Here is a 23,567-nt window from a genome sequence, read left to right as displayed (position 1 = left end):
CGGAGACACTATAGAAGGGAGTGCATGGTACCTATTAAAGATCAATGGCGCGGTCTGGAAAAGTTTAGGAACCATTGATTTAAATTTTGAAGGAGTTTCGTCAGCCTTTCAACACAGACAGATAAGCTTTCTTTACTAAATAAGAATAAATTAATAGATACCGCAAATCTTACACTGTTTTCATAAGTCTGCCCTACAATATTCCGTTTTCTAATATAGACATGTTTTTGTAGTAGTCGTTAATAAGTATTTTAAATAGGGAAATATGTTTATGTTATAGATATAGAATTAATTACTGGTTATCAAAGTAATGGTTGAGTGTATCAGTGTAATTTTCCCGAACATACCGCCCCATAGATTGTCGTACTCGGCCGATTTCTGACCAAAAACTATCGTCCCCACACAGAAGACGACATTAATTTATAGGTATTGTTAAGATTGGTAATTAATGATGTTTTTTGTAATATTTATTTGTCAGAAACCGGAAAGTACAATGTTTTCTTTTGTAACGCTTTGTATCGCTTCTTAGGTCCTCCTCCTCCTCTCATTCCTCCCTTCTTCTTATTCACACACCTTCCTTTTCAGTGTTACGTAATTTTCTAAACTGAAATAAAGTCACTTATCTTCACTTATTCAGACATTAGTGCCCTTTTTTTCCCAGCACTGTGCGAGGAACACTTTTGCGTACGATAATCTGGTGATACTCTGCTGGTGGTGCAGTGATGCCACTTTAGCGAATTTTGGCTAGATCTGGCGGAATTGCATGTGAATCTAGCGGGAAAAATCGTAGAATTGACAAGAGTAACTGGCGGATTTTCAAGTCCAATCTAGCGGCAAATTTTTACAGCTTCACCTAAAAAATCACGGCCTTTATTTTTTAGCATTTGTCCCCTACCATTGTATCTTTTTAGTTTCCTGGTGCTACTTATACACATGTATCCTTAGTTGTATAATCACACTCTGTCCTGCCTGGGGGTTGGGGTGGCATGCTCCTCCCTTCTCCTTTGTTGTTTTACTTGCAACAATAAACGGTAAAGATTCGTTTTAGGTCCGTGCCAGTATCTCATAATCTACTTTATGAAACATCAGTATCTCTTCATATATCTTTTCTACAAACCTTCAACAGTCATGGAAACGCTTTGAAAATCCATTTCAAGGACTTTTTTTTACTCTTGAAAATAGGGGATAATGTTTACGAAAGCGCGTCGCCTCCTCTGGCGGCGGCCGCGACGACGCTGCAGCCGCCGCAGCCGTAAAATAGCTCGCAGAGGGCTTAGGGTCGGGGAGCATATTTAAACTACTCCAACCGAACTTTACGACCTACTATCGGGGGGGCTGCGCCCCCCTCGACCCCCCCTTCTAACCCCCCCCCCCCCCCACATGTATATGTGACTTATTTCAGCGAGGAGGTATTTCTCGCAACACCGGCTGCAGCGTCGCCGCGGCCAGCACCAGAGGAGGCGACGCGCTTTCGTAAACATTATCCCCTATTTTCAAGAGTAAAAAAAAAGTCCTTGAATTGGATTTTCAAAGCGTTTCCATGACTGTTGAAGGTTTGTAGAAAAAATATATGAAGAGATACTGATGTTTCATAAGGTAGGTAATGAGATACTGGCACGAACCTAAAACGAATCTTCACCCAATAAACTATCAATCAATTAATCAAATCCTATCATCCGGCGGATTTTTTAGGCCATCCTAGCGGATTTATAAATTTTGAGTTGGCAACGCTGTGTGGGGGATGTAAACAAACCAGCGTGTTGAGGGAGGCAGGGCTGCTGGGACACTTACACCAACGCAGCCTCGACACAGGTCACCCTCCAGCATGTCCAGAATAGTGGTCAAGAACCTTCCCAAACAGGTGAGCCAGCTGCGTTGTCTCACTATCGTGTACATTACCTGGTTACTCACCTGACGGGCCTCTCCTCAACAGGTGACGAGGTTCATGTCGTGCTTGGTTACTCAACGGGTTACTTGCTATACTCTACATGTTGGGTATGGAGTTACAGGCTGTCTCTCATTGGATCTGGATCAGGATGAATAATGCGCAGGGCACCCGTACAGGTGTGCATAACACGCATATTTGTGTTGGCTATCGGTATTTATATTATGTTACGGTTGACTGGAATTTGTTTTGTGACTCATTTCTTGAGGACCCCCCCCCCCCCCTATGTCTATACCAAAGTTTATCCGGGTAACATGACAGCTTCAGTCGTCGGGTGAGGCTGTTTCCTAACTATGTCATGTAGTAATCTACCAAGTAGTTTTGCAAATAAATGTGTTGCATAGTTACCTATGTGAATAACAGTGTTGCTGCTAAATTACTAACCTAGTCCCACTGGCTGCAGCAGCTCAGCTCTATTAGCTTCAACTTTTTTGTCATGCTTGGTATTCAGTGCCTCGCTGACATCATTGACCTAACCCATAAAAAGGAATCTGTCTTGATATATGAGCCTATACTCAAACTTTCTTTACAGATAAGTCAGGAGGAACTAAAGAAGCACTTCAGCCAGAAGGGAAGCATCACGGATGTCAGATTGATTCACAAAAATGGAGAATTCCGGCGTTTTGCTTTCATTGGCTTTGAGGACGAGGGCGACGCTGCCACAGCGCGTGACTACTTCCACAACACCTTCATCAAGCAGGCCAAGATTGCTGTGGAGATGTGTCAGGAGCTGGGTGAGTGGCCCAACTTCCATAATAGTAGCGATAAGTAATCTATGATTTGAAGGAAATGCAGCCATGATGTTAAAAATCTACATTAGGTGGGGTGGGCTCAGCAGCATACTACAAAAAGATCTTTGAAAGTAAGCTTCATCAAGATAAATGAAAAATAAATATTTCAGGTATGCAATGTTAAGATATAATGTCAGATTTCAGAGTTAGGGAGATGACACTTGAATTATATTTGCAATGGTGGGAATGGGGCTGTGCTTGTATCAGTCCATCTTCACTGTGACCGGTGCCAAGATGTACAAAGTTATGGGTGTCAAGATGCATTTAGGGAGCCTTCATGTGACAACTGAAAAGAATTCTCAGAAATTTTGGTATAAATTGTTCGAGTTTGCCATTTGAACTTCATCAAGGTATCATTCAGTGTTCGATGAAGTTATAGGCTCCAAAAAAATATTCAAAACGCTCACAGCACAATTCATTATGGTGCACCAGATGCCTGACTCTTTATACACTCCTGAATTATTGTGTGTGGCTGCTCTGTGTTACCGTTTCGTAGGACCTAATTTACAAATGAAACACATCATATTTTATACAGCAATGTAAAAGAATATTACCACACCAAGTACCCATAGCATCTGTTACCTATCTGTATCTGTATCGTATTATTGTAAAAAGTACCAAAAGTATTTCATATCTTGTACCTCCAATGTAACCCTTACATGGCATTTTATTTCCATTTTTGTAAGACGAGTGATTTCTTCATCTTACTGTAGCATCCTCGGACCTTCCTAAGAGTTCCTGGCTACATGACTAACATCAATCAATAACTAATTTTTCTCTCAAGTTCCTTAACCCTTTTTGTGCACAGATGGTAACAGCTATTTTTAGAGACATGAACACCAATTTTTCAAGGCATAATTCTATAATGTCTTACTAGTTTTAGTGTATAAATGTAATGTCTGATAAAGTTGTATCTCCACTGCCCATCTTTTTAGTTATGAGGGTCATGATAGGTATAGTAAACTTGAAAAATTACCACTACATTTTACCATATCTTTCTTTTTCTTGCATCAGGCCAGGGACAGAAGCCAAAGTCATGGGCAGAGAAGAACAAAGAGAAGGCACAGCTGAGGAAGGCAACAACCAACAATAACGAGACAGAAACAAAAGAGGAAGGCAAGAAGAAAAAGAAGAAGGAGAGGAAAAAAGAGGAAGACTCACTGAAGGCAAAGTTATTGAGTCAGTACAAGGACGACCCGACCTTTGGCGAGTTTCTGAAGGCCAATGAGAAGGGAGCCAAGGAGGAGACCAGCACACCAGTTGTTGCTAAGGAGGAGGAGGAGGAGGAGGAGAGTAGCAGTGAGGCAGAGGAGGAGGAGGAGGAAGAAGAGGAACTTGATGATAAACTAGCACAGAAGAAGGATATCTCAGACCAAGATGTAAGTGCAGGTTGATCTTGGGCTTTTCTAATCAGACATGTAGCCATTGGGAGGGGGAGAGGGAGGAGGAGGTGTGGAGGGGAGGGAAGGAAAAGAAGGTGGGGCAGGAGGAGAAGGTCTACAGATTGACTTCTTACATGAATATAAATAATTGTATACTGTATTGCTAAAAATTCTTGCCATTTGTGTTTCAGTATTTGAAGAGCCTCATGAAAGCTGCACCTCAGGACAAGGGCCACATCGAGGGCACAAAACCCAAGAAAGTGAAGGTAGGTTGTGTTGATCAGTAGTTTATCTGATGTCAATTTGGTCACTAGAAACAAAATTAAACTAACATGGACCGGAGTTATAAGTAATAAATAGAAGGATGTTTTTAATCTTTATTTTGACAGTAGTTCATTTTTATATTGATTTGTTATCCCTGTAGTTCATTTTTATATTAATTTATTCTCCAGAGTAGTTTTTTGCCAAATAGGAGTTTTAACGTAATCATTCATGTGAACTGGCAAGCACACCAAAGCGTTTTAATATCCTCTGCAGGAGAGAAAGGAGTTCCACACAGTGGTGATCCGCGCAACAGAGATGTGCAAGGCCAAGCAGAGCAACAGCCGCACCTTCACCAAGAAGTCCGTCAAGGCCTTCCTCAAGCCCCTCAAGTTCAAGAGTCTGAGGATCCCCAAGAACGTGAGGATGGTGGCCTATGTCGGCTTCAAGACAGAGAAGGAGATGAAGCAGGCCTTGCAGAAGGACAAGAGCTTCTTAGGTGTGTAACCCTTAACCCGGTTGCAGCGACAGGCTAAATTTGTGCCATGATATAAACCCCCAAAAATAAATGATACATAATCTGATCACAAATGCTTTGATATATATTATGAAATGGTTTGTGTGAGGGGTGATTTTTTCTCATTTTTCTCGCTTGGAGGGACCATTAAGAAACATGATCCCCGCTGGTATTGTGTTAAGGAGTTGTAGTATCCAAACATTTGCCAGCTTTCAAATTCACAGAGTAGCTTGCAACAATTCTGGAGCCGTGGGATGCCATCTGAATATGACACGTGTGTTACAGTACAGCGCTTTGCTAAGAAAAAGCATGACTAGGAAGTTTAAGAATGATTTTGGTGATCAGAATCTTACAATAGGTCAGACAATAGTTTTATATATGGGTCTGACCTTATGTCTGGTGTGTGGCTGAAGGAGAGTAAAAGCATTAGAAATCATCTGCACTATAATCATGATGTGTTGAGAGTTTAGACTTGGTTCATGTGAGGTTTTTATCATTAATTTTCTGGCTGGTGTGTGTCAGATGGCGTGCGGGTTCACATCGTCAAGCATGAGCGGCCTTCCAGTGGCGGCGACGACAGCACACAGAGCAGCACCCCATGGAGCGTCAAGGAGGAGGCGCTGAAGAGTGCTGAGCCGGTGGCTGAGTCTGGCAAGCTGTTTGTGCGCAACCTGTGGTACTCCGTGACAGAGGAGCTGTTGCAGGAGCTGTTCCAGAAGTATGGTAAGCTGTGCCACACCTCTGCTCGGGTGATGATGATAATATCCATCCACCTTACTCTCCACTCAAACCTGGTGGCCCCTTGTTGCCCTTCTCCCACCTCTTTCCCATCCTTCCTCTCCATCCATTCTCCTAACCTATGTAATTTAGTCTGCAACATTACCGTCAATGATTCGCTGATTAAAAACATACCCCACACTATTCAGCCTTGAGTATAAGGCCTAGAAGCTGCAGTGACTAATGTGTTTCAATGTTAGGAACCAGGATGGGAGAGAAGGGAGTATATATCAAGATCAAAGCCTTTTTTTTTAATTTATTAGCACCTCAGTTTGCCTGTTTGAAAAGCCTCTTGTAGAAGTTGCTGGGATTTCCATGGACTGTTTTGTGATGCTGGTGATAGTTTTACACATCTTCTGCACCTTGAATGGGAAAATCACCCAAGGAAACCCGGTTAATCTTCTCTGTGGCCTTGGGTAATGGTCGTAGTGGGAACCCAATAGTTTAAGAATATGAACTCAAGCATCTTTTCAGGAGAGGTTACGGACGTCACACTTCCCATCTGCAAGTACACGCGTCGGGCCAAGGGCTTCGCCACCGTCACCTTCATGTTCCCGGAGCATGCGGTGAAGGCCATGGCCGAGCTGGACGGCACCAGCTTCAAGGGGAGGATACTGCACGTTCTGCCAGCCGTGGAGCCAAAGACGGAGAACAAGCAGAAAGGTATAATGCAGGAACAACGTTGCCTCCTATGTTTGCCGATTTCCGACCCCAAAACTGTTTTCATCACCCACATAACTGCCTTCATATATGGTTATCATTTAAATGGTTAATTATTGGTGCTTCTTGGCAACAGTTATGGCCCAGAAGCCGGTAAATACGCGGTTCTGAGTACGACAATCTGGCAACGATGTGCAGGAATGGTGTTTTTGTGTCTTAATGGATTATAGAATGAGCAACAACAGCTTTTCCATTACAACAGCTGTGGAAGTACTGAGCGAGCATTGCCTTCCTGAGTAGCATAGAGGTGTGGGTGGCTGCTTGGCGTGAAGAGAAAATATATTGCTTGTGTGTTTCATTTGATATTTAGACCATTTTTGCAGCCATTCTACAAACTGTTACATGCCAGCACACATGGGCTTTTATTTTTTATTTTTTATTTTAGTATTTTATTTCTATTTACATTTATTCATTTTATTTTTATTTGATTTGATTGTATTTACCTAGTTGTGAAATACAGGAAAAGAGGCGTAATAGGCTCGTGCTGTCCCGTCTCCATAACGCTTATTATCCAGTTTGGCTTTAAATTCATGAATCGTTTTTGCACACACAGTCTCCTCGTCAAGTCCGTTCCATGTTGTTATGCTTCTGTATGGAAAACTGTATTTCTTGATGTCTCTCCTACAGTTGCCTCTTGTCACACTTCTGTCACGTACCACTAGGTCTTCCCTGTCCAATTTCTCCAATCCCTCTTGTGTCCTGTACAATGCTATTCGGTACCCTCTCTGTGTGTGTGTGTGTGTGTGTGTGTGTTTAATCAGATTTTCCCTGCAGAGAACCTGAGCTTCAAGGAAAAGAAGGCCCAAGAGAAGAAGGCCACCGCAGGCTCCTGGCATAACTGGAACACTCTCTTCCTGGGCTCCGGCGCCGTGGTGGATATCATGGCTGAGCGCTACAGCAGGTCCAAGCAGGAGGTGGGTGTTGATGGTGACTGCAAAACCTTCCCCTCCTTCATTTCAACTTTTTCCTTCATGCCTTAACTTAGTCTATTCTTATGCATGTTCTTTTATTTTATCTTTCCTTCTATTATTCTTCCTTTGTTTTTCTCATCCTTTTATTTATTTACTTATTTCTTCTATTCTTTCTTTGTCTTCTTTTTCCCTTACCTTACTTTTCCTTTTCTTCACATTCTTTTGATTTTTCTATCTTTCCATTTCTTTTATTCTATCTTTGTTTTTCTCTCCCTACCACACTCTTCCTCTTATGCCCATTCTTTTATTCTTTATTTATTCCTTTTTTTGTTTTTCCTTTTATTGGTAAGAGGAGACAAAACAGACACTTAAGTAAAAAGAAAGCCATACCTTCAACATGCTGCCCCAATAAAAAAAAACAGTGATGAACTTTCTATCTCTTTGCCTCCACAGATCCTGGACTCTGAAGGGAAGCAGAGTGTGGCTGTGAACCTTGCCTTGGGGGAAACCCAGGTGGTGGACGAGACCAAACGGCAAGTAGAACCTTCCCTGGTGTGATGGGTGCTAGAAAGGCATCTGGAGAGATATCGGATTTCCTTACTGTGCATTGATAGATAGATATGATAATTTTGGGAAGTTCATCAGTGCAGCATTAGAATATATGAGGTCTTACTGTGCATTGATAGATGGATAGATATGATAATTTTGGGATGTGTATCAACGCAACATTAGAATATATGAGGTCTTACTGTGCATTGATGGATAGATATGATAATTTTGGGAAGTTCATCAGTACAGCATTAGAATATATGAGGTCTTACTGTGCAATGATGGATAGATATGATAATTTTGGGAAGTTCATCAGCGCAGCATTAGAATATATGAGGTCTTACTTGCATTGATAAATAGATAGGTATGATAATTTTGGGAAGTTCATCAGCACAGCATTAGAATATATAAGGTCTTACTGTGCATTGATAGATGGATATGATATATGGAGATGGATAGATATTTTTTGGGATGTGTATCAAGTGCAGCATTAGTGTATCAGCGCAGCATTAGAATATATGAGGTCTTACTGTGCATAGATAGATGGATAGATATGATAATTCATTAGAATATATGAGGTCTTACTGTGCATAGATAGATGGATAGATATGATAATTTTGGGATGTGTATCAGCGCAGCATTAGAATATATGAGGTCTTACTGTGCATTGATAGATGGATAGATATGATAATTTTGGGATGTGTATCAGCGCAGCATTAGAATATATGAGGTATCTGGAAGAGGGACAAAGTTAATTTTTTCTGGTTTTCTTTTGCACTGGGAAAGGCATACTACACATCACTTGAAGAACAAGATATAAGTTGCAAGGGAAAAGTGACCCTCGGTACACCAACCACAAGGTCACTTTTCGCTTGCAACTTGTTTCTTTCTTGTTCTTCCTGTGATGTGTAGCCTGCCTTTCCCAGTGTTAACAGAAGAAGAAGAAAAAAACGGCTTGTCCCTTGCGCTCCTTCTCTCGACACCTCATATATTACATGCAAAAGCAGTGGGGATGTTGAGTATGCTTTTATTCATTGGGTAAAAGTCCATCGAAGACGAGTTTAACCCCTTGACTGCAAATTTCCCACAAGAAGACATCACCAAGCTACAGGAATGGAACAAAAAGTGGCTGCTACAATTCAGTGAAGATAAATGTAAAGTCCTGCACCTTGGGAGGGGAATCCAGCATACCAATACCACATGGGAAACACTCCACTATCCACCACAGAGGCAGAGAAAGACCTGGGACACTATGTTACCAAGCTACCAGTGAAAGCCAAATCCGTGTCAATCGCAGCGGACGGGTTAAGTGAAGATAAATTAGGATAAATGATGGAAAAGTAAGTTTGAATTGTTGCTTATGATGGCTTAACTATTTTAGCTTCCTGGAGGATAACGGAGTGTCTCTGGAGGCGTTCTCAAGCCCCGGGGTCCAGCGCTCCAAGACAGTCTTCCTCGTCAAGAACCTTCCAGCCAGGACCACGGCGCAGGAGCTGATGGAGCTGTTTTGCAAATTTGGGGAGCTTGGCCGCGTGATCCTGCCGCCCTCGGGTGTCACAGGTGAGGCTCAAACATCTGCCCTGTAAGACTTATATATGTGACGATCCTCTTCTGAAGGCACACAGATGGTTGAAACAATAAAAAGTATAAAGAAAGAAAATATAGAAGAAAAGTTGCTCCGAGACACAAAACGGCTTTATTTTAGTTAGGCATTTGTTCAGTTATTTTGTTTATCTGTATATGTACATTTTTGGGGGTTATTTTGTCTCCTATAAGATATATAAGATAATTTCCGGTCCCTTATTTTTCCAGGCATTCATTAATTTTTTTCGGGTTTACATCCACATTCTCCTTTCCTTCAGAGTCAAAGATCTGTGAAGGCAGTGAGATAGATAGTTCATGTCCTTGTGTATATATTTTTTTCTTTACTCTGTCTCCTATAACAAATAAAAGATTACTTCCTGTTCCTTCTCCTTCCAGGCATCGTGGAGTTCCTAGACTCAGGGGAGGCCAAGAAAGCCTTCCGCAACCTGGCGTACTCCCGCTTCAAGAGCCTGCCGCTGTACCTGGAGTGGGCCCCAGTGCAGGTGTTCAAGGCGGAGTTCACGGCCAAGACGGAGAAGATGGAAGAGGGGGAAGCTGAGGACTCTAAAGGTACTACTAGCAGGATTGATAGGAGCACTGATTAACAGGCTTTTTCATTTATATTTATTTTTTGCCCTTGAGTTTCTTGCTTTACTGTAAAAAAAATGCCAAAGTTGATGAAGCAGCCTCTTAAATAATGTGAAAATTTGGAAGAAGATTGCAGATTTTTACTGGCCTTTGATTTGATATCTTTACCATTAGGAAAGGTTTCATCAAATCTAGCCATTGTGTTCTGGGCTGTTCCTCCCTACCCTCATAACTTCCCTTTTCATTGCAGGTGAGGGCATCAAGGGGGAGGAAGCCCCAGCAGCCAGCCAGCAAAACCCTGAGCCAGATACAACTGTGTATGTCAAGAACCTGAACTTCTCCACCACCGAAGAAATACTCAAACAGGTACGGCTTGCACTAATCTGTAATGGATGGGAATGATAACGGTACTTTTTTTTTTTCTTTGTCTAGTGTACTGTTTTTTAATGCACTGCAAGACATCCTGCTGTCTCCTTTTATTTTTTCATTAAGATGTTAATCCATTTTTACTGCCTCCTGTGTGTCATTTCCAGTATTATGAAATATATATTAGCATATTTATTTATTAATTAATTTATATTTGTTAAGTTGATACACAGTGCTAATTCAAGATTGTGGACTTTTAAGCACGCAGACCCTTCTTGTCTCTGGTCCGGGGCATCAGCAGATAGATTATTTTGGTCCCTTACTGAGGTTTATCTTTCCCCCAATCACAGAAAACACTCAGCTTTATAGAGGTTGTAAGGCATGCTGAGGTGTTGAGGAATAGATAATTGTACTCATAGGTTCTTGCTTCTGCCCGGGGGAAAATATATAGTTGATCATTCACAAATAAATCACTACATCCACCATACTTTAATTTTTTTTTGTAACTCGGTAACTCCTATTATCATGGGTTGTTTTCTCTCCTCCCCCACCAGTACATCCCCTACTCCCTCTCCTCCCCTCTCCTTTGTCCCCTCCTTCGTCCCCATGCTCTTCTTAATTTATGTTAATGATATCGATGATGGGCTCACTTGCAAAGTATCAAAATTTGCTGATGACACAAAAATTGCTAGTAAAGTAACTGCGACACTCGACGAAGAAGCTTTACAATCAGATCTAGATCGACTTGCACGTTGGGCCAATCAATGGCAAATGAAATTTAACGTTGACAAATGTAAAGTGTTGCACGTCGGAAAAAATAACAATCGCGTTCGGTACGCAATGAATGGCCAACAACTTTCTGCAGTAAGTAAAGAAAAGGATCTTGGAATCACTATATCAAGCGATGTAAAGCCCGGTCAGCATTGTTCAGAGGTGGTTAAAACTGCAAACAAATTAGTTGGCTTCATCGGACGAGTCTTTAATAATAAATCGGAAAAAGTAATATTAAAACTGTATAATTCGTTGGTTCGACCCCGTCTAGAGTACTGTGTACAGTTTTGGTCTCCCTATTACAGAAAAGACATAGAAAAGTTGGAACGGGTTCAATGAAGAGTAACAGATGATTCCTAGGTTGAGAAATTTATCATATGAACAAAGGCTTAAAGAAGTAAATTTATTCAGCCTATCAAAACGAAGAATGCGAGGCGATCTAATAGAAGTGTTTAAAATGTTTAAAGGATTCAGTGATATTAATGCGGAAGATTACTTTACAATTGATCAATCAAATAGAACAAGAAGAAATCACAATTTGAAGATAAGTGGTAAAAGATTCTCGTCGCACGAAGCTAAACACTTCTTCTTCAATCGAGTTGTTAATGTTTGGAACTCTCTACCCTGTGATGTCATTGATAGTACAACAGTTACGGCCTTCAAGAATAGATTAGACAAGTGTTTTGAATCCAACCAGCAACTAAGATATTACTCATTGTCGTAATAACGTTAAGTTCTTTCGAATACTGGTGTCCTTGTCCGCTTTTATCGCCCGGTTAGTGGTAGCAGTAATGGTAGTTCTTTCCTCTTTCCTACATAATTTCCATGCAGTTTTTCCATGCTGCATAGTGACTGAAGGTATTGGTGTGCTGGATTTCCCCTCCCAAGGTGCAGGACTTTACATTTTTCGTCATTGAATTGTAGCAGCCACTTTTTGTTCCATTCCTGTCGCTTGGTGATGTCTCGTAGGAAATCCGCAGTCGAGGGATTAATTGTCTTTATAAGTTAGAATCACTCAAAAAGAAATGTAATGAGGTTTTCCTGTGTTTCAGATTATTCCTTTCTCACAGTTGTTGTCTTTCTTTTCCTCAGCACTTTGAGAGGGTGGGCGCCATCAGCTCCGTCCTCATAGCTCGGCGGCGCGGGGAGTCCCAAGGCTACGGCTTTGTGCAGTTCCTGAGGCGGGCCGACGCACAGAAGGCGCTGCGGGAGATGAATGAGTCCACCCTCGAGGACCACACACTGCAGATCAAGCTGTCCGAGAAGACCTTGGTGTAGGTGTTTTTTATATATTTCTTATTTCTTGATCTTAATTTTCATTCATCTGATTTTTTTTGGCTGTTTGGGTTTTTCCTTTTTTCTTTTTAGATTTTTATTCATCTAGATATATTTTTATTAATTTAAGTTATCATTTTTTTTCTATTTTACTCATTCCTTATTATGTGTGTGGTTGCACATGGTATATAATTTGCCTGGTGTAATGTAATCTGTGGGACTCATGTATTTCTCTCATCTATATTCATACTTTCATCTGTGGGACTTACAAATATTCTCAGTTTATGAAGGGAGCCCATTCTCTAGCCTTCATCTCTGTATCATGGGGGCAAGTATGTTTACCTGAGTCACCCCTTAACCCGGTAGCAGCGACGGGCCAAATATGTGCCATGATATAACCCCCCCCAAAATAGATGATACATAATCTGATCACAAATGCTTTGATATATATTATGAGATGGTTTGTGTGAGGGGTGATTTTTTCTCATTTTTCTCGCTTGGAGGAACCATTAAGAAACATGATCCCCCCTGCTACCAGGTTAAGATGCACACTGGAATTCAAAGCCCTGTAACTACTAGGTGAACAAGACGTGTGTTTGGAATGTGTACTTATTTGTTGTGTCCACCCTTGACAGAACCACCCTGAAGAGTGCGAGGAGAATGCACGATGCCGGGAAGCAGACCTCCTCCAAGATACTGGTGAAGAACATTCCATTCCAGGCCACCCCCAAGGAAGTGAGGCAGCTCTTTGTGTGAGTTTGGAGACATTTTCTAGTATTTATATATCATCATGTTACTTGCGGCACAGTTACATAACCCTGAGTCACAAGTAACTTTCTACACTATAGCGCAAGTATGTTTTCATGATGGAGTCTCTTAGTCTGCCCCCAGCTTGTTAGTGGCATTGGCAAGTAGTTTATAGTGGTGCCATTCTTTGCCTGGCTTATTCTGTCCCCCAGAGCTCCATATGATCCTCTACTCACTTAGGTCATCCCTGTCTACTCTATTCATAACTTCAGATGTAGACTTTATCCACAATTCAAGTCATCTGTATTTTCTCAGCGTAATTAAACATCTCGTCACACTCTGCCCTGTTTACCTGCCATGTACCTCTCCCTCACCCCATCCCTCTTTCATTTTCTTCATCTATGTTTTCAGTGGTCAGTTTTCACCTGTATCCACCTGGCTGTGTGCTTAGCCACATTCTATTAGTGAAGATCTTCAAACTGTAGCTATGTTGATGTAATTGCTTATTGATGTAAAGGGTGATGCTGTCAAATTGTTAGAGAAATTCAATTATATTTATATTTAGAGGATCGGAAAGAGTAGTAGATCTCTTAACCCGATAGCAGCAATGGGCCAGATTTGTGGCTTTACCATGTAGCAGCGACGGGCCAAATTTGTGGCTTTACCATGTAGCAGTGACGGGCCAAATTTGTGCCATGATATAAACCCAAAAAAATAGATGATACATAATCTGATCACAAATGCTTTGATATATATTATGAAATGGTTTGTGTGAGGGGTGATTTTTCTCATTTTTCTCGCTTGGAGGGACCATTAAGAAACATGATCCCCGCTGCTACCAGGTTAATGAGGTGAATGACAGTGGAGTTCTGGATAAGAAAGTGATTTCCTTATTTCCTCATTTATTTCCATTCCTATTTGTCTCACAGAACGTTTGGTGAGCTGAAGTCCGTCCGTCTGCCCCAGAAGCCAGGAAGCACCGAGCACCGAGGGTTTGGCTTCGTTGACTTTGTGTCCAGGGAGGATGCCAAGGTGAGGGACACACTACTCTTGCATGAGAGAAAAATGTGCATGAATTTTTGGGTGTATGTGGTTCCCCATGTGTCCATTTATATCATATGAACGTATTTGGGTAACTAATCTTAACCCATCTGCTGCGATTGGCACGGATTTGGCCTTCACTGTTAGCCTGGTAACATAAAGTCCCAGGTCTTTCTCTGCCTCTGTGGTGGATAGTGGAGTGTTTCCCATGTGGTATTGGTATGCTGGATATCCACTCCCAAGGTTCATGGCTACATCTTTCCTCATTGGATTGTAGCAGCCACTTTTTGTTCCATTCCTGTAGCTTGGTGATGTCTTCTTGTAGGATATCAGCAGTCAAGGGGTAAATTAAACACCACATATTTTTTTTCAAGTATATATTTCTACACTTTTTATGGAGATGATTTTAGCCTGGGAAGTGTAATTTTTGCATGAAATATATGATTATGACAAATTTTCTAACTACTACCTAACCCTTTAACTGCTAATGTGACTTGAGAGAGAGTATACCATTTTCATTAAATTATTAACCATTAGACGACGGCAGTATTTGAAGAGTAGCTCCCCCAAAATGAATCGTACATATATAGTCACTGCCGACCTTGGGACCGTAGCATGAATATAGGTACGCCACATAATAGATGTTTTAACTATCGTTTATTTATGGATTCTACCGCAGTCTGAAAGTGTTGTTATATTTCTGCCAAACAAAAGTGATTGAATTTTGGATTGCCTATATATAGTTTCACTGCCATCAAAGGGTTCATGGATCACTGTAAAATTAATTAACTTTCACATTACCATTAAAGTCATAACCTGTCCTCAAAAATAAGTAACTGGTCTAGGTTTGGCTCAGTGCGTGCAGAGGCAGTGGGGTATTAGCATGGCAGCCACAGGTATTTACTTCAAATTATACCTAAACTGTACTCATAACTATAATCACACATTGTAAAAGCTACCCAAAGTTGTGATTATTGTCCACAGAAAGCATTTGAGGCCCTGGGACTGAGCACTCACTTGTACGACCGTCGCCTGGTGCTGGAGTGGGCCAAGGACGAGGAGACGGTGGATGAGCTGAGGAAACGCACTGCTGAACACTTCCTCGGGCCAGGTCAGCTTCAGGGTCGTTTGGGTGCACTCCTCCTCTTACCCCTTCTTCTCTAAACACACATACATGCATGCAGTGTGAGTTCTATAAACTTTTCCTCCTCACTGTCACATGCCAGCTCGTACTTTCACTGGCTAATATTTCCTCAGTCCAAGGGTTGTAAAATTCCAGGGACTCTTGAACTTTCCCTTCCCCTTACAAGTAGATTCTTTTACTCCACTCTACCAGGGACAGTACTATCATTACGTATTTTGATGTATTTATCTGCCACACAGTCCCTCTTTACCCCATGAAAAGCTGTTTCAGAATTCATGAATATAAAAAAAATCTTACTTTTCATAGCTGGGCATCAAGCATCTGAGAGCAAGTCTAATCTAATTTTGCCTTCAGGAGAACCACCCTCAGCTCTCCTTGTCAACTGCGAGTCATTCCTTTGTCTTCATACAACTCCTTTTTGTTACAGGACACGCGAGGAAGAGAAGCAAGGTCCAGGTGGAGGCAAAGGTGAAAGATGACTCGGATGATGACTAGGTAAAGGTTTTATGTTATTGAATTCACTTTCTTTATCTCTTGTTAAACCTTGCACCCTTTTTGTAATAAATGTACATGTATTTTTGCACATGTTTGAGTTATTAACAAAACCATGACCTGGTATTCGAGTAAGCAACACCTTTGGACAAATCTGTCTTTGGCCCCCTGTCGTCTCACTGGAACTTCCCACGAGGGAATATCCAGGGCAGAACCATCAACTTTCTCTATTCAGGCACTCCCTTTCAGTACATTCAGTCTTGCCTGGTGCTTTCTCTTGTCCAGTCTATTGATCCATTTCACTGGTGGTTTCATCTGGACACCCTCCCTCAATCCTGCCTCCATACACTCCACAAAATTCTCATTCATCCTGGTCACATGTCCAATCCATCGCAGAACACATTCAAACCAAATGGATCTCATGTCTTTGAGAAATTAACTGGAGCCTTTTATGTACTATTTCAATTTGAAGGTACAGGTATTTCAGTAAAGTACAATGATACTGAAGCTGGACAATACATTAAGCCTTACATTACTAAGACAGCCCAGTTCTTAGGAAAGTAGTCCTGGAATCCATTTGTCAGTGATCTAAGTCTACATCTGCATCCACAACTGTCTATAGCACCTTGTTTAGTGTGCATTAAATACATTTTTCCAAGTTCAACTTACTGAACTTTTGAGGCAGGGCGATAAAGTGAAGTAACAGCCTTTTTCCAAATATTAGAGTTTAACCAATCTGGACATGAACATGGACGCAGACACAGATCGTGGACAAACGGGCGCCCAGCCTAAGCCCTTGGCAGACGGGGATCTCTGGCCCTGAGACAGTAAGGTGACAATGACAAGCATGTTTCCCAAGGAACCTACTTTGCAGCCAGTCTTCAAGGGGGAGAAAGAGCCTCACTACTCAAAAGAATGTCACCTGTATTCTGAGCCACATACATAAACAACTTATGGCTTCATACACATACACATTTACACTAATTCATGTTTGGATGTAGAATAAAGTATTGGGTTGTAAACAGGAAGAGGTTGGATTTTTTACATTTTTTATTAACTGCAGTATTTACACAAGTTGCATCTTTCCAAACCAATTATGCTCTTTGAACAAATTTTTGATGATTAATTTAACCCGAGGTTCAAAATATACATATATTTAACCTGAATTTCAAAATACATTAAGCATTTTAAAATAAAATCGGTCCAGAAAGTTCAAACAACGAGGAACAGATTCTAGTTAAACAGATGACTTAGAAAGATCAAATAATAATAATTAACATCTATTGTATCAAATGCCATTGCCTATGAAAAATACTGCTAAAAGGAGTCGCTCCTTGCGGCCGGTGCGTAGTGCTCCTCACTGGACCTCTCGCCCATGACCCACTGGCGGTGACGCTCCAGGCGCATCTCGCTGACTCGCGCCAGCTGTGCGGGGAGGAGGGGAAGGGCAGGGTAAGAACTAGGGTAGTCTAGCCTCGTCGGTACAAGGGATATTTGCCAATCAGTATGCACCATTATAACGAGACCCTTTTTTAATCTTTTACATAGTATTAATTATATATTACTACTGGACTTTTGTGTAATGCTCTGTAAAGTGTACCAAAATGCAATTTTTATGACATTTTTAACCTACTGAGTAACAGTTTGTAGTAGTAAAGGTCATAATAGTTACAGTAATGGTAATAGTATTGGTTGTAGCAGTAGTGGTAGCCATAGTAAGAGTGGTAATAATACTCATAGGAGTAGTGATTGCCACAACATGAAAACATACAATGAAAAAGAGCCGAGACAAAAAAATAAACTACATATATAAATAGTTCAAATAAATTTATTTATCTCAGCTCAATTTTTTTGTATTATTATTTTTCTGACAAAGGTGTTAATTGGAATGGTGCATACATACTGGCAAACAATCCTCATGTGTTAATCAAGCTGCTCTACATTTCCTTAAAATGTTTGCTGCATTGTATACAGAGCTGAAGAGAACAGAATATGTAAGGGAGTAGACAGTAAGTGACTGGGTCAACACATGCAAGTATATACAAAGGCTATAATTTAAGAGCAATTATGAAAATCTCACTATTCAGTATTGCATGCAAACTTTTCCTCGTAGAATCCCTACACTTTAACACCTTTTTGTGTAAGTTTTGTGAAAGCAACCTGTCCATGACCCATGCAATTGTGTACAACCTGAGAAGGGGCTTCAGTAAGTAATGAAGAAACCAATTTTAGTTAATGTAATGAGTGTGGTGGGTTGTGGCAGAGGGAGTGAGGGAGGTAGTGCACAAGACTAGCATGGAAGGCATGATGCTCTAAAACACAGGTGATTATTTAGATTCAATTTGACAAGGTCATGTGATAAACCCTGGTTATTTAATATCTACAAGGACAAGTGATAAGATAGGTGAACACTAGAATAGCTATAATATGTAGATATGAAAGATAATGGGATCACAGGCAGTATGTTTCATTCAACTCAGATTCTGCTGAGAGTTCTTTATCATTACTATAGGGTGACACACAACACATTAACCCCTTCAACACGAGGACGCGTACACTGCATCCTTGCGTGCCCGGTACCATATCCGAGGATGCGCATACTGCATCCTGGCTCGCTTTAGCCAATATACAAGTTATTTTAGCTATATTTATGATTATATCTCAAAATTATCAATTAAATTATGTTTCTTTATGTGCACCATTTAATTCTGCATGTTTTCATATATAATACATGATGATTATGTTGAGTTTATGGCTGAAAACTTGTTATATTCAATAGCAACATTTGAAATTTGGCATGCACAGCGATCCTGGATACAGCACGGAGCGCTGTTTTGGCCCAGCCGTAGTGAGTTTTTTTATGTGCACCATTTAGTTCTGCATGTTTTCATATATAATACGTGATGATTATGTTGAATTTATGGCTGAAGATTTGTTATATTCAATAGCAACATTTAAAATTTGGAGCGTGCGGCGATCTCGGATACGGCGCGGGGCGCTGTTTTAGCCCAGCCATAGTGAAGGGGTTAAAGTGTTGAGGTGTGTTCATACAAAGAATTTTAAAGTGGTGAATTGAGCTTATTGGTGTCCAAACAAAGGGCAGAGAAGAGTATGTCATGGTAGTGTCAAAGGATGTACAAATGTCATACTGAAATGAATGGCAGAGCACTTGAAATTGAGGACTTATATGTCTGGGCACAATATCTGATAAGATTTGCATGCTCTGTTGTGGTGGAAAGCAGGACAGCACAACATATAACATTGGTTTGAGTTATCAAATGCTCATTGATAATGGGTCAAGGACAGGGCCAAGAGACTTTTTATGGTATCTTGTCTCTCTTGGTACAAGAAAGTATGGCATGAAAAATGCTTTACATGAGAGCAATGGATAATGACATGCCAGGAAGCAGAGTACCTGACAGACAAGGTGAGAAGGTACAAAATGTGTTGGAAAAAAAAGAGAAATCCAGATAAGAATGTCAATGTGGTATGGAAAGAAGTTATGAAAATTGCTGACATTACTGATGGTGAAGGAGATGCAACAAGGACAGTGAAAGGTGAAGTTCAATACGGCAAAGTCTGTACAAGCCACCATGGAATGAAAACACAATGTACAACAGCTGATGACCAACATTCATGAGGATGGTGTAAGGCTGAATGCATGACCGATGGTTGCATCCCTGTTGACTTAGAAAACTACAAGACATATTATAACCAATGAGATTAAAGCAACAATACATGGCATGTAAATGTAGTGGCCCACTCCAATGCGTGAGTTTTCCTTCTTAAATTTTCTTACCTGGGATATTATAAGACTGGAAAAATGTCATTATTTGCAAGAAGGCATGTCCCACTTTTGAAAGTAAAATTAACTTTGATCATTTGTATTCTGTTATCAGTAAATGTGCACATTTTAGCATGAAAGTATTACATGTAAGAAACTACTATTATGAGTAATTCTTATACTAATTCCCAGGGTTGTTCAGTTCTTGAAGCATATTTTCACTGGACCTGTTTGGTTTATTAGACAATCATTTCCTAGGGATGCAACTCCATCATCATGTAAATTTCCTGTAAAGACTTAAAGACTTTAACAATTATCTCTATGACTAGTTCCCCAGGAATGGTACTCTTATCATACTATAAGTTTATATATAAAACATTTATCATGATGTTCAGGGTGAATTTTTCTTATGAAAATTCTTAAGAATACATCTGAAAGAAAACAAATTTTAGGTGCTTATGTCAAAACAACAGGGAGGGTGGGAATGCTGAGCTTGAACTAATATCCTAAAATTTATGATCAAGACATCTTGCTTTGCCATTATGGCCCAGGAAACGGTCACACTGTGGCTTGGAGGAAGTCTTACCTGACCTCACTTGTTTGGCTCTAGGGGTGGAAGGGGGAGAGGCGCTAAAGCCCACCTGTTTCGCCTGATATGTACACTCCCTCAGATCGTCGAGGTAGTCGACGCAGCGGACTCGTCCTTTTTGAACACCGTATGCCTCCAGGCATTCCATTGCTCGCATTTCAAAATCCGCACACCGAGAACCGGTCTGATGGGTGAGGAGGCCGCCCACCAGGTCAGTCATGGGCGTGCGGAAGGCAGGAGCTAAGTGAGTAGCCATGACTGAAAGGCACACATACTGATGAGAAAAACTGCATAAGGTACTTGTAACACCAGCCAAAAATACCACACAAACACTCATACTCTCCACACACCATACGTGAGTGGAACAGCCTCCCTCAACAGATTCTAGACTGTGGTACAATACTCATTCAGAAAACAAATACAGTCTCTAGTCACAACACACTGACAACTACACTTTATTTACTTCCCTTCCCGCACACTCGGCTCACCCTTCCCCCAACAGCCAACACCAAATATGTGTTATGTTGTTTATTCTGGATAGTAATTTTCCTGATTGATTTTAAATGACTGTTTCAACCCCCTTCTATTTCCCAGAAGTCATTTCTTATTACACTTAGGTACCAAAAAAGAATCCATATTGTGGGTATTAACTTGGCAAGAGGCGGCTACCCTCTCCTTAGTACCATCCCTGCTCAGTCAACAACCACCGTGTGCCCCTCAGACAGGACGGTGACACATTCCCTGGGGTGGCTGACCTTTGCCGTTTGTTCTTTCCAGGGGGAACTTTGCAGCGACTGGGAGCACACCGACCCTACCCCTGGCCCCCTGTGTGTCCACGCCTCCCTGGGTGAGTACATGACCCACACAGGGATTACCCAGACACTCATTAGGAAAACACGTCTCCACCAGCAGACCATTAAAACCAAAGACAATTAATTCTCCAAGTCACACCATGAATTTAAGAACCCCAATCACCCTAGTCATCCCCCTCGCCCTAATGATCCCTGTGGAGGAGGAATAAACCGTAACTTTCCATCCCATTCTGGAATACTAGGAATACTATGATGCAACCCGAACAGCTGATCAGGGACTAGTCAACCCTCGCGTACATCAACCCTCCCCGCGCCTCCCACGCCCTCCCCACGCCTTCCCCAATGTGTTAGACTGTATTTGAGGTGCAATGGGTAGCGTTTAATGTACTTACTGAAGGGTTTAGGTGAGGAGGAGGGAGAGCCGCAGGTCGCCTATCCGTGGGTCAGCTTAAGGGGGGCGCCACCGTCGCTCTCGTCCTGCCGTGACTTCCTCTTGCTCTTGCTGTACATGTGATCTCCCTGATGTGCGATAATTACCACCTCTGCAGTAATTATCAAAGGTAGATCCAGGGTATTTGTCCTCTGATAATGGTGTGGTTCTCCTGTACGTGTGGCCTGCAAGAATATAGCCAGTACAAGTGAAGTGCAGCAGTGGGATTTGGCAGGATATGGCTTATAGGGGTAGAGGCTGAGTTCCCAAGAATGGTTACTTTAGTATTTATGGGGTAGCTAAGAGGGTTTTTGCCTTTGCCCTGTGACTATACTTTTATTAATCAGCTATATCGAACTAATACCCTTTTAAAAATATGTGGCTGCGATAGTTTTTAGTTAGAAGCCAGCTAGTTACTTCAGTGTGCTGGGTACGTTAATAGTACGAGTTGAGAATTTGGCATCTTTTCAAACTAGTCCTGGAGTGCTTTTTGTGTGTGCCATGATGCAGTAGACGAAGAAGTACCTACCCCTCGCTTTTTGTCAACTCCTTACCTGGGGTGGTATTTACTCAACCAACCAACGACTACCTGGCATAATCAAGGTGAACAGGTAGACTGATATAAGCTGACTACGGACGAGACGGAAGATTATGAAAATTTTAGTACGTTAGTGTATGGTTGTGAGGAAAGACATAAACTATTAGTGTAACGCTATTGAAAAGTAAAGTATGTGAATATAAGCAGAAGAGAGGATCAAGAGGAGGAGGAGGAGGAGGACTTTTGAAGCGATAGAAAACGATACAGGTTAACCCGGTAGGAGCGACGGGCCAAATTTGTGGCTTCACCGTGTAGCAGCGACGGGCCAAATTTGTGCCATGATATAAACCCCCCAAAATAGATGATACATAATCTGATCACAAATGCTTGGATATATATTATGAAATGGTTTGTGTGAGGGGTGATTTTTTTCTCATTTTTCTCGCTTGGGGGGACCATTAAGAAACATGATCCCCGCTGGTACCGGGAGTAGAGTGGGAATGTTCTTAAACCAGTGACTCGCTCAAGGCTACGAGGGTCCCCTGCGTCTGATAAATAGCGGTAACATTATGTAAGAAAAAAAATGTAGCCAGACCAGCCACTACCAGACTTACCTTAGGTGCCTCGGGTGCTGTACAACTATAGTCTACGTACGTACATACAGTATATCGTGTGCTGAGGTTAAGGTGGTATTATTAAAGAGTAGTGTCATGGATGGAATATATATTAGCAATTATTTGTTTGATATATCTTACGTATAACTGTGCAGCAATCATACTTATGCACCAGCAACTTTAGATAGGTAGATAAATACATATATAAACAAACAAATATATCAAACAATATATAACCTAAAGCAAACAAGACGAAATAAAAGACTATTTAAATGTAAAACAGGAGAGTCAAGTCCGGGTATATTATTTCCCGGCTAAGCATTCCACGGCGGACAAGGTCAGGGGGGCAGGAGGGAAGGAGGACGGGAATTAGGGAGCAGGACAGGGCGGGAGGAAGCGGTGCAGGTCGCTGGGAAGCCCTCAAGGTGCTGCTCAGGTCCAAGATCTAAAGAAAGAGGGTTAGGTCCTTTTTACATCTTCCTCAGGTAACCCGGTTCAGCACGTGATGAAGAAATACCGCCAATCACTCATCGTCGCCGCTCAAGAATAAATTTCCTTCATCAGTAACGGTGAACAGTTCATGAACCATTAAAGATAAGATTGGCTATAATTTATGTCACCATTACCACCATTTTCATCATCGACATGACTTGTGTTATCTATCGTATTACCACCAAATTCGTTATAATCATCATATTGCATTAACCGCATTCACAGCGCTGCGTACCGGCTAATGAAAAGTTTCCTAACAACACTGCAGTTAAGTAAGTAAAGTTGAGGGCATACGGTACAGCTGCGCGTGGCCTTGGTGCTCATCTTCGTCACATTGGCCTTTGAGCCTGTGGATGAGCACCGCGGGATGAAAAGTATATACAAGTACTAGATAGGGATTGCGACAGACCTCAGTACCTGAACTTTTAGCACAACGAAACCCAAAGA

The 23,567-nt window shown here is 41.4% G+C and overlaps 2 protein-coding genes and 1 long non-coding RNA gene across 4 annotated transcripts; 2 read left to right on the top strand and 1 right to left on the bottom strand.

Moving 5' to 3' along the window:
* Positions 1 to 1,810: 1,810 nt before the first annotated feature.
* Positions 1,811 to 21,334, top strand: LOC126986636 (probable RNA-binding protein 19). Of its 2 annotated transcripts, XM_050842916.1 has the most exons (18): positions 1,811 to 1,861; positions 2,478 to 2,679; positions 3,751 to 4,115; positions 4,310 to 4,384; positions 4,656 to 4,878; positions 5,419 to 5,619; positions 6,148 to 6,336; positions 7,168 to 7,307; positions 7,758 to 7,837; positions 9,235 to 9,413; positions 9,834 to 10,007; positions 10,276 to 10,391; positions 12,255 to 12,436; positions 13,073 to 13,189; positions 14,114 to 14,216; positions 15,210 to 15,336; positions 15,797 to 15,864; positions 21,012 to 21,334. In XM_050842916.1, the coding sequence occupies exons 1-17, from the start codon at positions 1,826 to 1,828 to the stop codon at positions 15,862 to 15,864; spliced, it is 2,577 nt and encodes an 858-aa protein (XP_050698873.1). In that variant the 5' UTR covers positions 1,811 to 1,825; the 3' UTR covers positions 21,012 to 21,334. The 2 variants fall into 2 exon arrangements, with proteins under 2 accessions (XP_050698873.1, XP_050698872.1); XM_050842915.1 differs by lacking the exon at positions 21,012 to 21,334 and having other exon boundaries at positions 15,797 to 15,949.
* Positions 7,833 to 9,224, top strand: LOC126986641 (uncharacterized). The gene is made up of 3 exons (XR_007739852.1): positions 7,833 to 7,970; positions 8,047 to 8,190; positions 8,432 to 9,224. It is a non-coding gene; the product is annotated as an uncharacterized LOC126986641 (long non-coding RNA).
* LOC126986639 (NADH dehydrogenase [ubiquinone] iron-sulfur protein 5-like) lies at positions 16,894 to 21,598 on the bottom strand. The gene is made up of 3 exons (XM_050842919.1): positions 21,439 to 21,598; positions 20,287 to 20,492; positions 16,894 to 17,286 (listed from the first exon to the last, which is right to left on the bottom strand). The coding sequence occupies exons 2-3, from the start codon at positions 20,488 to 20,490 to the stop codon at positions 17,179 to 17,181; spliced, it is 312 nt and encodes a 103-aa protein (XP_050698876.1). The 5' UTR covers positions 20,491 to 20,492; positions 21,439 to 21,598; the 3' UTR covers positions 16,894 to 17,178.
* Positions 21,599 to 23,567: the final 1,969 nt, after the last annotated feature.

Source organism: Eriocheir sinensis, chromosome 62 (assembly GCF_024679095.1).
Source record: "Eriocheir sinensis breed Jianghai 21 chromosome 62, ASM2467909v1, whole genome shotgun sequence".
Classification (NCBI taxonomy): Eukaryota; Metazoa; Arthropoda; class Malacostraca; order Decapoda; family Varunidae; genus Eriocheir; species Eriocheir sinensis.
The sequence above is the reverse complement of the archived record's forward strand: the minus strand, read 5'-3'. Positions and strand labels throughout refer to the sequence as shown.

Bases quoted from the DNA above. Each gene is read 5' to 3' on its own strand.
- LOC126986639 (XM_050842919.1), bottom strand. From the start codon at position 20,490: ATGGCTACTCACTTAGCTCCTGCCTTCCGCACGCCCATGACTGACCTG. The intron at 17,287-20,286 runs GTGGGCTTTAGC...CTCCCCGCACAG, and splicing joins GTACATATCAGGCGAAACAG to CTGGCGCGAGTCAGCGAGAT.
- LOC126986636 (XM_050842916.1), top strand. From the start codon at position 1,826: ATGTCCAGAATAGTGGTCAAGAACCTTCCCAAACAG. The intron at 1,862-2,477 runs GTGAGCCAGCTG...CTTTCTTTACAG, and splicing joins TCAAGAACCTTCCCAAACAG to ATAAGTCAGGAGGAACTAAA. The intron at 14,217-15,209 runs GTGAGGGACACA...TATTGTCCACAG, and splicing joins TGTCCAGGGAGGATGCCAAG to AAAGCATTTGAGGCCCTGGG.